This window comes from Mandrillus leucophaeus, unplaced genomic scaffold, assembly GCF_000951045.1.
Source record: "Mandrillus leucophaeus isolate KB7577 unplaced genomic scaffold, Mleu.le_1.0 Scaffold167, whole genome shotgun sequence".
In the NCBI taxonomy this organism is placed as follows: domain Eukaryota; kingdom Metazoa; phylum Chordata; class Mammalia; order Primates; family Cercopithecidae; genus Mandrillus; species Mandrillus leucophaeus.
This window is the reverse complement of record NW_012101665.1, coordinates 1,417,495-1,432,943: the sequence shown is the minus strand read 5'-3', so window position 1 is coordinate 1,432,943 and position 15,449 is coordinate 1,417,495. Positions and strand designations below refer to the sequence as shown.

The window sequence follows — 15,449 nt, the reverse complement described above, 5'->3', positions numbered from 1 at the left end:
GATGGGGTTTCACCGTGTTAGCCAGGATGGTCTCCTGACTTTGTGATCCACCCGCCTCAGCCTCCCAAAGTGCTGGGATTACAAGCCTAAGCCACCACACCCTGCCCAGCTATAGTTTTTATGTTACATTCTGAGTTCCACCTATAGCCCACTTGCTTCTGAGGCATCTCCAGGCTGAGATTCAAAGGAGGAAAACCCCAATTGCTCTAAGTTCCCCATCTTGACTCTTGTCTTCACTGCAGCATAAACTACACTTATGGTCCTCAAGATGTAGCCCAATTTGACTGGGCTGTCTTTTTATGTTCAGTAGAATTTGACTACATCACAGAACCACCAAACATTTTCTACTAGTTTGTGGAGAGAATTATCATTTTCTAGAGGTAGGGAAGAGACATTAGTGGCCTCATATGGCAAATAACTATGGAAAATGTAATTATTTCCAAATTTTCTTAGAACCATAATACTTTGTGATTGTTCTAGTGATTCTTATTTTCCTTCCTTCCTTCCTTGGACCTCTTAAGTATATGCTATATAATTTGATTTTTAATTCAAAAGTTATTAAAATTTTGTTTTGAAGATTGCATAACTAAACTCTAACCAAGATAACTAGAAAAGCCTCCTGGTTTTACAAAACTAGTTTGGATAGTGCTGTTCTAAAAGTATAATAGAAATTGGTGAAATTATTTCTGGCCTGTCTTTATGTTCTTGCTATATCAGTATTTGTATCTTATCAGATACCTTTACATATGTCTAGCTTTTTCTTTCTAACTGACATTAACTTACTCACCAAATATTTGTTGAACATTTGCTGTACTATTGTTCAAGTTGCTAGGTGCAGCTAGAAGTGACAGCTGATAGAACAATTTCTTTGGAGTAGTTTGTGCAGGTTCAAACTTGAAAAATCAGTACCTGGTTTCCATTCAGGCCCTCCTATTGTGCATGGGAACTTGAATCACCTTGGAACTTTTGTATTGATTTCCATAAATGAGAAGTTAGATGAATTGCTTAATAATACCATATGTTTGCAGAAATAAAAGCAAAATCACAGCTTAACAGTGCTGATTTGTGTTTCTTGTTTCTTCTCTGCTTACTTCCTTACCCCATTTTCTTTTCTGACTTGCAGATGAAGGAGCTTCTATGCACCCTTGTGACGATACATACTGTGGCCCTTTTCCAGAATCTGAGCCAGAAGTGAAGGCCGTAGCTAACTTCCTTCGAAAACACAGAAAGCACATTAGGGCTTATCTCTCCTTTCATGCATATGCTCAGATGTTGCTGTATCCCTATTCTTACAAATATGCAACAATTCCCAATTTTAGCTGTGTGGTAAGTATTTGACCCTGTGCATGTGCATCAGGCTTCATGCTGCTTTTCTGAAGCTAAGATGGTTCTAAGTACTAATGATAATGGCAAACAAATGTTTGTGTTATCCTAATAAGTATTTTACATTTATTGATTCATTTATTCTTCATAACAATCATATGAGGCAGCTTTTATTATCCCCACTTTATAGATAAAGAAGCTAGAAGCTAAGAGATTAAGTAATTAGATGGAGAACACACAACTACTAAGTCTCATAGCCAGGATTCAGCCCCAACTCTAGTTCCATAGCTGTTGCTTTTAACCGTAGTGCTGCTTCTCAAATACAATCCTTTCAAACCTATTTGTATTCTTACCACAGGTTACACAGGAAAGGTCAGGGTGGATTTGATTGGTATCATAGCTCTGGTCATGTATGCAAGGCTGTAATTAACTTTATTGAGTAAACGATTGTTCATAAATTATAGATTGACTCTCATTAGTTAAAAGCAGGTTTTAATTTATAAGTGCTGTTTGCTTAATGCTACTAAGTCTTTGGGTATGTATCTGACAAGTTAGTACTTGTCTAACAGAATGAACAGACTTTCAGGCTTAAGATTACTTAAAAATGAAAAAGCAGAGTTTCTTTCTCTCCTTATATCAGAAACCCAACAAGCTATTCACTATGGGGCATCATTCATCACTAAGTGAGTCATTTCAGAGCCTATAGCATCTAAAAGCCTATGAAGTTCAAAAACCAAGAAAAACTAATAAACAGTGCTAGAAGTCAGGTGGCACTTACCTTTGGGGAAAAAGGAGGGGGTACAGTGATTGGGAGGAAATTGGGTTGCTGCTGAAGTTCTATTCCTTGACCTGGGTGGTGGTTACATGAATGTGTTCAATTTGTGATCATTTGTTGAGCAATCAACTCAAAAACGGTGTACTCTTCTACATGTATATTTTAGGGCTTTTTTGGCCTCTTGACACCAAATGTGTAATGTCTTTTTCCAGTACCACTTCTCCAACACCACTTGGGTGTCCAACAATTCAATTCCATTTGGTCACTCACTACCCAGAGTTAGCATCAGACTCCACAGGTTTAAGGACTCAGTCCTACACGACTGCCCTCACTTCAGTCACCAGTAGCAAGTAGGGGGTTCCCAAGTTAACCACATTCCTGTCTGACTTGGCTGCAGAATTGCAGGTTCCTACCAGCCCACCTCTCATTTGATAATTCACTAGAATGACTCACAGAGCTCAGGAAAGAGCTTTACATACTATCACCGGTTTTTTTAAGATACACAATTGGCTGGATACAGTGGCTCACTCCTATAATCCCAGTACTTTGGAAGGCCCAGGCAGGTGTATCATTTGAGCCCAGACATTTGAGACCAGCCTGCACAACATGGTGAGACCCCCATCTCTACAAAAAAATTAAAAATTAGCCAGGCATGGTGGTGGCACATACCTGTGGTCCCAGCTACTCAGGAGGCTGGAGCAGGAGGATCACTTGAGCTCAGGAGGTCAGGGCTGCAGTGAGTCATGTTCATGCCACTGCCCTGCAGCCACGGAGACAGAGTGAGACCCTATCTTCTCAATCCATCAATCACACAACTCAGGAACCGCCAAATGGAAGAGATGCATAAGCCAAGGTACGGGGGAAGGGGCTCAGGGCTTCTGTGCCTTCTCTGGGTGCATCAACCTCCCAGCATATCAAGTGCTCATTAACCCAAATGCTCTCCAAATCCCGCTGTTTAGGGGTATTCATGGCGATTTCATTATGGAGGTCTAATTGATTAAGTCATTAACCATTGGAGTTTTTACTCAATCTCTGGCCCCTCTCTTCTCCTCAGAGGGTGAAGGATGGAGCTAAAAGTTCCAACTCTCTAATCACGAAGTTTGGTCTTTCTGGCAGCACCCTGCATCCTGAAGCTACTTAGGGGCCTCCAGCCACAAGTCATCTCATTACCATCCAAAAGACACCCTTAGCACTCTGGAGATTCCAGGAGGTTTTAGAAACTGTGTGCCAAGAACCAGTGACAAGGACCAAATATTTATTTTTTTTTATTATACCACAATGTTATACTTGAATTTAAAATTTTATTGAAGAGAATCATTCCCTTTCTCCCTACACCTTAAACTCCAAATCCTGCACCAATTGCTTGGGGTTTTAGGAATTTCTGCTCTAGATGTCTAAGACTTTAGGAGGGCCTGGGGAAGACTTATTCTGTCCAAAAAGAGAATTTTGTTCTTGGCCTTCCAAGAATTCTGAGCAAATTCTCCCTCTTTAGAACTATTGTAAAAGTGATAATTATATTCTATACTGCTATTCTTTAGCTGCTCTGTGGGTCAAATATACTTTGTTTTTGTTGCTGCTGCTGCTATAGCTGTTGTTTTGTTGACCTGGCATCCTAACAGTTTGTATCACAGTATTCCTATAGGCAAATGTTCAACTTTTCTTACGTGGGCACTGTGTCTGTTTGTATTCATACAACAGATGATGTGGACTATATAATATATAAAAATTATTGTATGAGGGCCGGGCAGAGTGGCTGACACCTGTAATCCCAGCACTTTGGGAGGCCAAGCCGCCAGGAATTTGAGAGCAGCCTGGGCAACATGGTGAAACCCCATCTCTAAAATAAAAAATATAAAAATTAGCCGGGCCTGGTGGCAGACACCTGTAGTCCCAGCTACTTGGGAGGCTGAGGCAGGATAATCACTTGAACCTGGGAGGTGGAGGTTTGCAGTGAGCTGAGATAGCACCACTGCATTCTAGCCTGAGCAACAGAGTAAGACTCCGTCTAAAAAAAAAAAAAAAAAAAAAAAATTATCATAGGAGAATGTTCTTCGTATTTTAAGTTTATCTTCCCACTTTAAGTTAAGCCTATTTTCCTTTGTCTTGGATTGGAAGATGTGGCATAAAATAGATCATTAGTGCCTGTAATCCCAGCACTTTGGGAGGCCCAGGCTGGAGGATTACTTGGGCCTAGGAGTTCAAGAACATCCTGATTAATGTAGTGAGACCTCATCTCTACAAAATATTTTTAAAAATTAGCCAGGCATAGTGGTGCATACCTGTAGTCCCAGCAACTCAGGAGGCAGAGGTGAGAGGATTGCTTGAGTCCAGGAGGCAGAGGTTACAGTAAGCTAAGGTTGTGCTACTGCACTCCGGCCTGGGTGATAGAGTGAGACCCTGTCTCAAAGAAAGGAAAAAAAAAAAAAAAAGGATGAATTTGCCTCCCCGTGGACATCTGGCAATGTCTAGAGACATGTTTCATTGGCACAACAGGGTTGGGGGATGCTACTGGCATCTAGCAGGTATAGGCCAAGGATGCTGCTAAACACCCTACAGTGCACAGGACAGAACCCACAGCAAAGAATTATTCAGTCTAAGATGTCAACAATGCCATTGTTGAGAAATCCTGGAGAGAGTTAATCATAAACTTGGTCACTAAAATCATGATTATAATTCTCAGGAACTAGACAGTCCCTGAATGTTAAGCAGAAACCATTAAATTTGATTAAAATTGTTTAAAAATATTCCATCAATATGTAAGATTCAGTATTTCTGGCAATGTTTTTTAAGTCATTAAGTTGCTTTAAATATGGAAATATTTAAATAAAAATGTACACCATTTTGGGAGGCCAAGGCAGGCAGATCACCTGAAGTCAGGAGTTTGAGACCAGCCTGGCCAACATGGTGAAACCCCATCTCTACTAAAAATACAAAAATTAGCCAGGCGTGGTCACGGGTACCTGTAATCCCAGCTACAGGATTAGCTGAGGCAGGAGAATCGCTTGCACCTGGTAGGCAGAGGTTGCAGTAAGCCAAGATCACGCCATTTTACTCCAGCCTGGGCGACAAGAGCAAAACTCTGTCTAAAAAAAAAAATATATATATATATACACACACATGTACACACGTACACACACACACACACACACACCATTTACTTAGCTGAGGACCAATAACTGATGTCTAGGTACTTTTTGACAATTGGAAACAGGATAGAGTAGAGAAAAGAGGAATCACTTCAGTAAGTCCTTTCAATTAGGTGTCTAGCTGTGGCCCCCTGTAAAATAATTCTTTGAAAAAATGATGGAGTTTTGTTTTTGTGGAGAGATCACATCTAAACCCTAGTCAACATGCACCAGTACCCAAGTGGCAGAGGTGCAGTGAGCTCAAAAGGCTAAAACTGTGCCTCTCCTTTGTGTAAATAGGCAAAGTGATTATTTTATTTTTTTTAGATTTGTTTGCCTTGGGTTTAGTCAGCCTAAATAATGAGAAGCAAAGTTCCCTCACTAGCAGAATGCAATAATCTTCTAAATGTAGAAATATCTGTCCTTGCCATGGAATATTGCTGAGGCCATTGGAGAAGATGTTAAAATCTTAGAACAATCTCCATAAAGGTATTTAATTATGGTGTTTATATTCCTTTTCTGTTGGCTCCCATGAGAAGAATGTCGTCATCAGTGAGATCAATAGTAAATAGTCTAACAGCTTCTGGAGCCTGGTCCCTGAATATCCACAAATGGTGACATTTGCTGCAAATACTGCCTCATGCATTTCTGAGCTGAATGAGGACAGCAACCTGAAACTCAGTCCAGTACACACCACCATGTTGTCCGGAGTGCTCCAATTTAAGTATTAAATTATTCATAAGCAAGTTGAAATGGGAGAGTTGTATTCTGGTTTCAGCATTCTTCTTTTCCTCTCACTTGTCATATAATACTTCTCTAACTCCTTGTTGAAACCAGTGTTTTTATACCATATTTAAAGGATAGTGAGTATCATTCTAGTTCATGTTAGAATATGCATCTTTTAGTATTTCGATTGTGTTGAATATTTTTCCTAATTTTTTCCATTGGTAGGAAAAGTTCACCTTAGACTTTCTGCCTCTTAGCAGTACTTGTCTAACCTCTGTGGGAGGCATATGTAACCTTATAAGTCATGAGCATTCTGAAATTGTTTCCATTCCCAGTGAGGATAAGCACATAGCGTAAGAGAAGTCATTCTTACTGAATTAAAGGGTTTCTTAAATGATTCAGATGTGTTCTAAATACCTTGTACATACCCAGTGAAAAGTATACTTATCTTAATACTCTTTCAGATTTATGCTTATTCAACATTCATATAAGAAATATTGATCAAGCATCTGTTGTATACAGGCATATTGCTAAGTACTGATTGTGAGCTATGACTGAGACTGACATGGTCCCTGCCCTGCCAAGTATTTTGTAACTTATAGAAATAGGTGTCCCTGGCCGGGTGCAGTGGCTCATGTCTGTAATACCAGCACTTTGGGAGGCCAAGATGGGCCGATCACAAGGCCAGAAGATCTAGACCATCCTGGCTAGCATGGTGAAACTCCACCTATACTAAGAATACAAAAAATTAGCCAGGCATGGTGGCACATGCCTGTAGTCCCAGCGACTCAGGAGGCTGAGGCAGGAGAATCACTTGAACCCGGGAGGCAGAGGTTTCAGTGAGCTGAAATTGCACCACTGCACTCCAGTGTGAGCGATAGAGCGAGACTCCGTCTCAAAAAAAAAAAAAAGAAAGAAAAAATAGGTGTCCTTGAACCGAAGTAAAGAGAATAGAACACTAAGTCAGCCTCAGAAAATATGAGTACTTAGCTCAACCACTCTGCATACCCATTTAACCTTGCTGAGCCTTCCTTCTCTCAACTATAAAATAGAAATATTATTGATCACTGGTTTGTTGTGAGATCAATGAAATGATGTGTTCTAAAACATGTCGCAAAATGTAGTGTGTGACATAAGAGTAATATAATATTATTAATGAATATAGATCTTAACCAATGAAGCCATCTGTTGATGACCGATAAGGCTCAAACAACATAGCAGTGTATGTAAAAAGTTTCAATGCAACAATATATAAAATTTCTCCATTTTCCCTCGTAGGAATCTGCAGCCTATAAAGCTGTGAATGCACTTCAGTCAGTATATGGGGTACGATACAGATATGGACCAGCCTCCACAACATTGTGTAAGTTTCCTGCGTACATTGTGTTAGAATCCTCTCTCTTGAACCAATATCCTGTATGATTTCCTTTTAGAAGGGAGAAAGTGTGTTCTCCCTAAAGTAAAATTTTTGACTATCAAATTAGCTGAGGAAAATAGGAGTTTATATCTGAATAGTTTTACACAGCTTGACAGAAATCACTCTACCCATTTAAACAAATTCAAAGCAGAGAATATGCTAAGCATGCAGTAATGACTGCAAGCTCAGTTGAGATCTTATGACAGTAGAACATACCAAAATGGGCTCCTTAAGCAATTCTAACTACTACAAGGGTGGAAACGGGCCTTGGGAAGATAATGAAGTAAATGTTTCAGCCCTACAACTGCTTCCCTTTTACTCCTTTCTGCCACTGTTCTTGTTATGAAATGCTGTTTCTTATGTAGCACCTTCCATTGAATTATCCCTTAAAAGGTGATTTTAAAGTATTTCTTTTTTTACATGGAGAAAAATGTATAGTGGAGCCAGAGATCACTTCCAATCCCCCGTCACCTCCCATCTTTCACTCCAAGTAGGCCCTGCAGCTGGATCTAGAAACCAAATTGACACCACGCAGGTTAAACAAGAGAAAAGTATACAAATTTTATTAATTCTATGTGTACGGGATCTTCACAACAGAGTGAAGTCCAAAGAGGTGGCCAAAGCAAGATGATTTTATACTTTTTGGACAAGGAATGATAAATTTGAGAATAGATAACAGGACAAAAAAAATCTGGCTAAGGGCAGTAAATTTTCTAGGGAAATAGGAAATAAATAGGGGGTATGTAAAACCAATGGAAGATAGGGGTTACTTTGTTGAGTATATTTAGGCCCGCTGCAGCCTTGAATTCCAAGTCTGTGGTGATAAAGGGCTATTTTCTTACCCTTCTCATAGTGAGAATACCCCTCCTAGAGGAATCTTCACTGTTTGCTACGTGCAGGAAGAAACAAGTCGGCTTACCCTTTCTGTAACTACAATCTCCAATGTTTTCAACAATTAATATACCCATCTGGCTTATTTAGGGATGGCACGTCCTTCCAAGTGGGTATATGGCAAGAACTTAGACAAAGAATCATAATATATGCATTCTAGTCCTAATTCTGCCAGGTCTGTCAACCAGGCCAAGGTATTTATTAATCCTGGGCCTCAGTTTCCACAACTGTAACAAGAATTGGATTCAGGGCCTTTTAAACTCTAAATGTATTCACTATATGACTTGGAAAATCTAGTAAGAAATCATGTATATATGAATGTGTGTGCAAATGAAGGTAAACACACACATGTTGTATGTATATGTGTAGGTAGTGACATCTGATTATGCTTCTAAGTAGCAAAATTCTCCTTGACTTCTTTAATCTACCTATCATTGTATTCCTAATATTTTACCACTCACTTTCTTCAGCCTTCAGAGTAAACACTTGGTTTGTCAATTAACATTGACAAATAAGTTTATTCTAATAATGAGAATGTCAGGAGTATCAATAGTTTTATTTATTTTTTCAAAGTCCATGATCATTGGTCTCATGTTGACCTTTTTAGAACTGGTTTTCAGTGGCCACCTTGAAAGGGAAAAAAAACTGTATTTTAAAAATCATATTACCAATTAATGCCAACATAATATATATAAACAATTTTTAAACATTAATTTTTTTAGATCTTACTGTTTACCTTTTCAACTTTCTATAGAGGCACAGTCAGAGTATTACATTTACTGAGAACAATCTATTACCACAGGAATGAGGTAGTCGGCCGGGTTCTGTGGCTCATGGCTGTAATCCTAGCACTTTGGGAGGCCAAAGCGGTTGCATCGTCTGAGGTCAGGAGTTCGAGACTAGCCTGGCCAACATGGCAAAACCCCTTCTCTACTAAAAAGACAAAAATTAGCCAGGCATGGAGGCATATGCCTGTAATCCCAGCTACTCAGTTGGCTGAGGCGGGAGAATCGCTTAAACCAGGGGAGCAGAGGTAGGGAGCACCTGTAATCACAGCTAATTGGGAGGCTGAGGCAGGAGAATCTCTTGAACCCCAGGAGCAGAGATTGCAGTGAGCCAAGATGGTGCCATTGCGCTCCAGCCTGGGTGACAGAGCGAGACTCCGTTTCAAAAAAAAAAAAAGAAATGAGGCTGTCACATCACCATGATGTAACTGTTGGCACATGTTGTCTCTGACTTGACTACTATGACTACTATTTGTAGTTCCAATGTACCCTAACCAGAGGGACACTGAAGCCACAGCCTATTTTCTGTCCTTAACTGAAGCAAAGGGAATCTGAGAAACAGTCGTTTTAATTGTCATCTTTATATAATAATTCCATCTCTGGCCTGGCACGGTGGCTCACACGTATAATCCCAGCACTTTGGAAGGTCAAGGTGGGTGGATCACCTGAGCAGGAGTTCAAGACCAGCCTGGCCAACATGGTGAAACCCCGTCTCTACTAAAACTACAAAAAATTAGCTTGGTATGGTGAGGGGCCCCTGTAATCCCAGCTACTTAGTTGACTGAGGCAGGAAAATCGCCTGAACCAGGAGGACAGAGGTTGCAGTGTGTCAAGATCGCACCACTGCACTCCAGCCTGGGTGACAGAGGGAGACTCTGGCTCAAGAAAAAATAACAGTAATAATAATAATTCCATTTCTAACTTGTCCTAGGAAAAATAGTATAAAAGCAATATTTTTTGAGTAAATGACCATGCTTTGAAAATTTAATGATAATAATAGTAGGATTATCTCAAGCTGGATTATATAAATTTCAGGAAAAATGTATACAAAGATTTTTCCATGAAACATTTATCATTTAATGAATTATTATTAAAAGCCTGTTAGACTAAAAACTACATATGCACTTGGGGGTATAAAGAGGCAAAATAATAACAGTTAATATATCTTGAGTACTTTCAAGTGATTTATTACTTTATTTAATTTTCCCAACAACCCTATGCTATGCAGGTACTGTATTATCATCAGTCTCTTTTTCAAAAAGGGAGACTGAGGCACAGAGAAGTTACCCACTATGTGGTGGGATCAGATACAGCCCAGGCTGCAGGGTACGTCTAGTTCCCTGCTTTCAACTCTGTGCTGAAAAGCTAAAGAGTGTAAGGTCACAGGAGCCAGAAGGAGAGAGTAGCCAGAGGGCTTGACAGCTGTGTTAAAGGCTGTGGAGACACTGAAAGTGGGATCTGAGGGGAAAACAAAGAAAAAGAAAAAGAGGCTAGACCTGCGGTCATTGGTAATCTTCAAAAAGGAAGTTTAATACACGGGTAGAGGCAATAGCCAGATTGAAAGTGGTTGAGGATGTAGACACAGTATATATAGGTTCTCCCTCGGGTTCTAAAGCAAAAGAAAGAGGAAAAAGAAGAGGGTAACCAAGGGCATATGGTAGGGTAATGTGAAGGAAGTGCTGTAGGAAAGGGGTCCTTGAGTACTTGGACTAATGCAGATGCATAATTAATAGCACAAAGTCATGGAAAAGGGCGTTTTACTACCAGAGACGACAATAACCAACAGTATCAAGGGGTGACACATCTGAAAGACAGGGAGCATTTCTTCCTCTGAGCTCAAAGGGGGAAAGTCAGAGGGTTCTAATGTCAGTAGAGGAGGCAATGGGGCAATCATCTACAGCTGCAGTCCCCAACCTTTTTGGCACCAGGGACTGGTTTCATGGAAGACAGTTATTCCACAGACAGGGGTGGGGTGGGGGAGGGATGGTTTTGGGATGATTCAAGTGCATTATATTTGTTGCGCACTTTATTTCCATTATTATTACATTGTAATATATAATGAAATAATTATATAATTCACCATAATGTAGAATCATTGGGAGCCCTGAGCTTGTTTTCCTGCAACTAGACAGTCCCATCTAGGGGTGATGGGAGACGGTGACAGATCATCAGGCATAAGATTCTTAAAAGGAGCGCACAACCTAGATCCCTCACATGTGCAGTTCAGGATAGGGCTCATGCTCTTATGAGAATCTAATGCTGCCACTGATCTGACAAGAGGCAGAGCTCAGGCGGTAATGCAAGTGATAGTGAGTGGCTGTAAATACAGGTGAAGCTTCACTGGCTCACCCACCACTCACCTCCTACTGTGCAGCCCAAGTTCTAACAGGCCACGGACCGGTACCAGTGCATGGAACTTATAGAGCACACCAGTACCGGTCTGTGGCCTGGGGGTTGGGAACCCCTGATCTAGAGTAGTGGGGACAGTGTAGAGTGAAGATGAGAAGAGAATGGGAAAGTTTCAGTAAGCGAACTAGAAAAGGAACCTAGAGCAGCATGGGGGCAGAAAGAGACTTCAGTAACGAGGTAGTGTGACTTCATAGGATCTCTGCTCAGCAAAGACTTTCTCTAGCTCCCTCACCTAGGGGAAGCAGAGAAACTGGGCCAGGAATTGAGGATGAGCCAAACAAAGGCAGAAAAAGGACAGGAATCAGGCATGTTGAGGGTCTGGAGAGAAATTCAGTGAAATAAATAACCATAGCCAACTAGAGAATCAAATGAAACTACAAGAAAACAGGGAGGAATCTGGAAACTACCAATCTAAGTAAAGGCACAGAATAGGTTAGGCCGGAGTGGAAACACAGGGAGGTAGAAGAAATAGGAGGTTTTCTGGGGCCAGGAGCAGTGGCTCACACCTGTAATCCCAGCACTTTGGGAGGCCAAGGCGGGAGGATCAATTGAGCCCAGGAGTTCACGACCAACATGGCCAACATGGTAAAACCCTGTCTCTACTACAAATACAAAAATCAGCTGGGCATGGTGGTGAGTTCCTGTAATCCCAGATACTTGGGAGGCTGAGGCAGGAGAATCACTGGAACCCAGGAGGCAGAGGTTGCGGTGAGCCAAGATCGTGACACTGCACTCCAGCCTGGGTGACAGAGTGAAACTCCATCTCAAAAAATAAAAAAAATTAAAAAAAACGTTTCTGGGAACACAATTTCAGTATTCTAGACATTGAAGTAGAGAAGAACTGAGTGATAACTGAAAACAAAAAGAGTTCCCAGTATAGGTTGTTTGTAGGTGAATAAAGTGGGGATGAACATAAATGTTTTTGGAATTGAGGTTGAGAAATTTTGAGGTCTTCATGCTGGTAAGGCATTCACACGTAGACTGGATCCTTAAAGATGGTTGAAGGGATGATTTATAAGTTCCATGCACCAGATGCCAAGGAGCTCCTGTTAAATCATTCTTATTGAAACAGTATTTAATTGGAAGGATTTAGTAAAGCTTAATAAGCAGATACTATACAGTATATACATTTACAAAATTATACCAACTCTTTAGTGAGGCTGATCTTTTTTTTGTTTTAACTTTTAGATGTGAGTTCTGGTAGCTCAATGGATTGGGCCTACAAAAATGGAATACCTTATGCATTTGCTTTCGAACTACGTGACACTGGGCATTTTGGATTTTTACTCCCAGAGATGCTCATCAAACCCACCTGTACAGAAACTATGCTGGCTGTGAAAAATATCACAATGCACCTGCTAAAGAAATGTCCCTGAGATAGCCCAAGGCTCAGGTCAACTGCCATAGGATTCTGAGCAAGGCCTACTTGGGCCTGGATAGAAACTGTTTTCAAAGAGAAGGGCAGCTGCTTAGAGCGAACATATCTATGGACTTTAAAAAGACCCCACACAATTTGACTTTGTGGCAATAGAAAACAGTAAAAAATAGGGCATAGCCTACTTTATTATAAGAAAAAGTATCCATTTTCTATCCCTTTAGAGTCTTATTTGATTATGGTGGGAGGGAATATTTTCAAATTTCCCATTTCTCAAGAAATGTACAAATTAATTGAGGATTTCCCTTCAATAAATTTCATGTTCTCAATTAAGATCTAGGCTAGTAATGATGTTTAATTACTTGGTTTGCATTGGAAGTGGAAAATTATGAAATGGAAAAAGCCAACTATGTTTCTTAATATAATAAACATAGGCCGGGAGCGGTGGCTCACGCCTGTAATCCCAGGAATTTGGGCTGAGGCGGGCGGATGATGAGGTCAAGAGATCAAGACCATACTGGCCAACACGGTGAAACCCCGTCTCTACTGAAAATACAAAAATTAGCTGGACATGGTGGCACACACCTGTAGTCCCAGCTACTTGGGAAACTGAGGCAGGAGAATCGCTTGAACCCAGGAGGCGGAGGCTGCAGTGAGCTGAGATTGCACGACAGAGCGATACTCCATCTCATATATATATAACATAAAATTTATTAGAACCTTAGATTATTCACATCTTCATTTCCTTGGTATTAGGTGCACCATATATGAATAAAAATATAGCAAGATAGAGCAATGTATGTTTAGACTCTGAGAATGCCATTTAAAAAAAAAATAAGTAAACATTAATTAAAGTGCAGGCACAGAATTAAGAGCTTTACACTAATCATCTCACTTATTCCCCACAATAGTACAATACTATGAGGTATAAACTATTCTCATTTTTCAAATAAGGACATTGAGGCTTAGAAATATATTTAAAATCATAGACTTCCATTTCTAGGGCAATGACAAGGTAGGTATCTGGACTGCTGGAAATAACTAAAACTTCTAGACAAAATATCATATTTTAGGCCAGGCACAGTGGCTCATACCTATGATCCCAACACTTTGGGAGGCCAAGGTAGGAAGATCACTTGAGCCCAGGAATTCAAGATCAGCCTGGGCAACATGGTGAAACCCCATCACTACACGATATAGAAGAAAAAAAAAAAAAAAAAATAAGTCAGGCATGCACATGCCTGCCGTCCCAGCTACCTGGGAGGCTAAGGTGGGAGGATCACTTGAGCCTGGAAAGGCTGAGGCTGCAGTGAGCTATGATTGCACCACTGCACTCCAGCCTGGGCAACAGAGTGAGACCCTGTCTCAAAAAAAAAAAAAAAAAAAAAAAAAGGAAGAAAAAATATATATAATTTTTCTAAAATCATCTTAAAGTTATCAGACAAAAAAGAAAATCCACGCCAGCCAGCTATCGAGTGAAGAAATCTAGAAAGGCAAGTGCACCACTGTTATCCTGAGAGTGTTTGTCAAACCAGCTGAGTGTGGGCATTTTGAGGAACGGAGCCAGAGAGCCAAGCCCGGGGCTACCGCAAGTTGGGAAGTCTAATAGATTCTCCTTCTACCAGACTTCTGGAATTCCAAAGAATGATACCTCCGGTGTAAGGGTAAATTAGAAATAAGCCTCCATAGTACTTCTAATGGGCCACAAGAAAAATTGACCATTTCAAATTTTGGCAAGAGTGGAGAAGAGAGAAATTGCCACTGAGAATTTGGAACCATGAGGCAGCCTCACACAAGTTTGTGGTCCAAAATCAGACTATCTAAATGGTCTGATAAACCTCTAGCCAAGAATTTAATTCAGTTTAATCCCAGACTGGCAATACCCCCCAAGCATTTGGTACAAGCAAATACAAATCCTCTTAGAGGATTTGCCTGACCAGAGCATATCATGAACACCAGGGTAAAGAGATGAGCCTAAAAACTTCTAGGGTGTTGCGGGGTGGGGGACACAGACAACATAATGGGGACTAGAGTAGCCTGCAGCTGCTCAACAGCACCATTATAGCCGAAAGGCAATGGAGAAATGCCTTCAGAGTTTTTGAGGAAAAATTAGACCAAAAAAAAAATCTAAACTTAGAAAAATTGTCATTGAATTGTAAGGGTAGAATCTCAACATTTTCATAGAAGTGAGGCCCTAAGTTACTTACCTTTCTCAGGAAAACCCTGGAGAATGTGATCTACCAAAAAGAGGGAGTATAGCAAGAGAAAGACAAAGGATTTAGGAACACAGCGAAACCAATAAAAACATCTGAAGATCACGGTGAACGGATCTACAGGTAGTAGCTATATGTCAAACTTACAGAACAACTAACTTGGGGTAGCAGGAGGAGAACTGAAGACTTCAGATGAAATTTCTCAAGATAAATATGCAACAGATAGAACATTTAAACATGTTCAAAGGCCATTTTTATTTACATTAGAGAACCATGGTATGAATGAGTAATAAAAGCACACAAAACCAAGCAAATAAAAAAAATGTATTTATTAACTAGTGGAAACAATGAGTTATACAAGAGAAGAAATAGAATCATGATGTACTCTGTGACTTAGCTATAAATAATAC

The 15,449-nt window shown here is 40.3% G+C and overlaps 1 protein-coding gene across 1 annotated transcript in view; it reads left to right on the top strand.

Moving 5' to 3' along the window:
• The window catches only part of CPA6 (carboxypeptidase A6), a 327,639-nt gene extending 314,481 nt beyond the window's left edge, over nucleotides 1-13,158 (top strand). The window contains exons 9-11 of the mRNA XM_011976492.1: nucleotides 1,124-1,326; nucleotides 7,228-7,312; nucleotides 12,640-13,158. Coding sequence (XP_011831882.1) covers nucleotides 1,124-1,326; nucleotides 7,228-7,312; nucleotides 12,640-12,827 — 476 coding nt within the window. The 3' untranslated portion in view covers nucleotides 12,828-13,158. The remainder of the gene's footprint in view (nucleotides 1-1,123; nucleotides 1,327-7,227; nucleotides 7,313-12,639) is intronic.
• The last annotated feature ends 2,291 nt before the right edge of the window (nucleotides 13,159-15,449 follow it).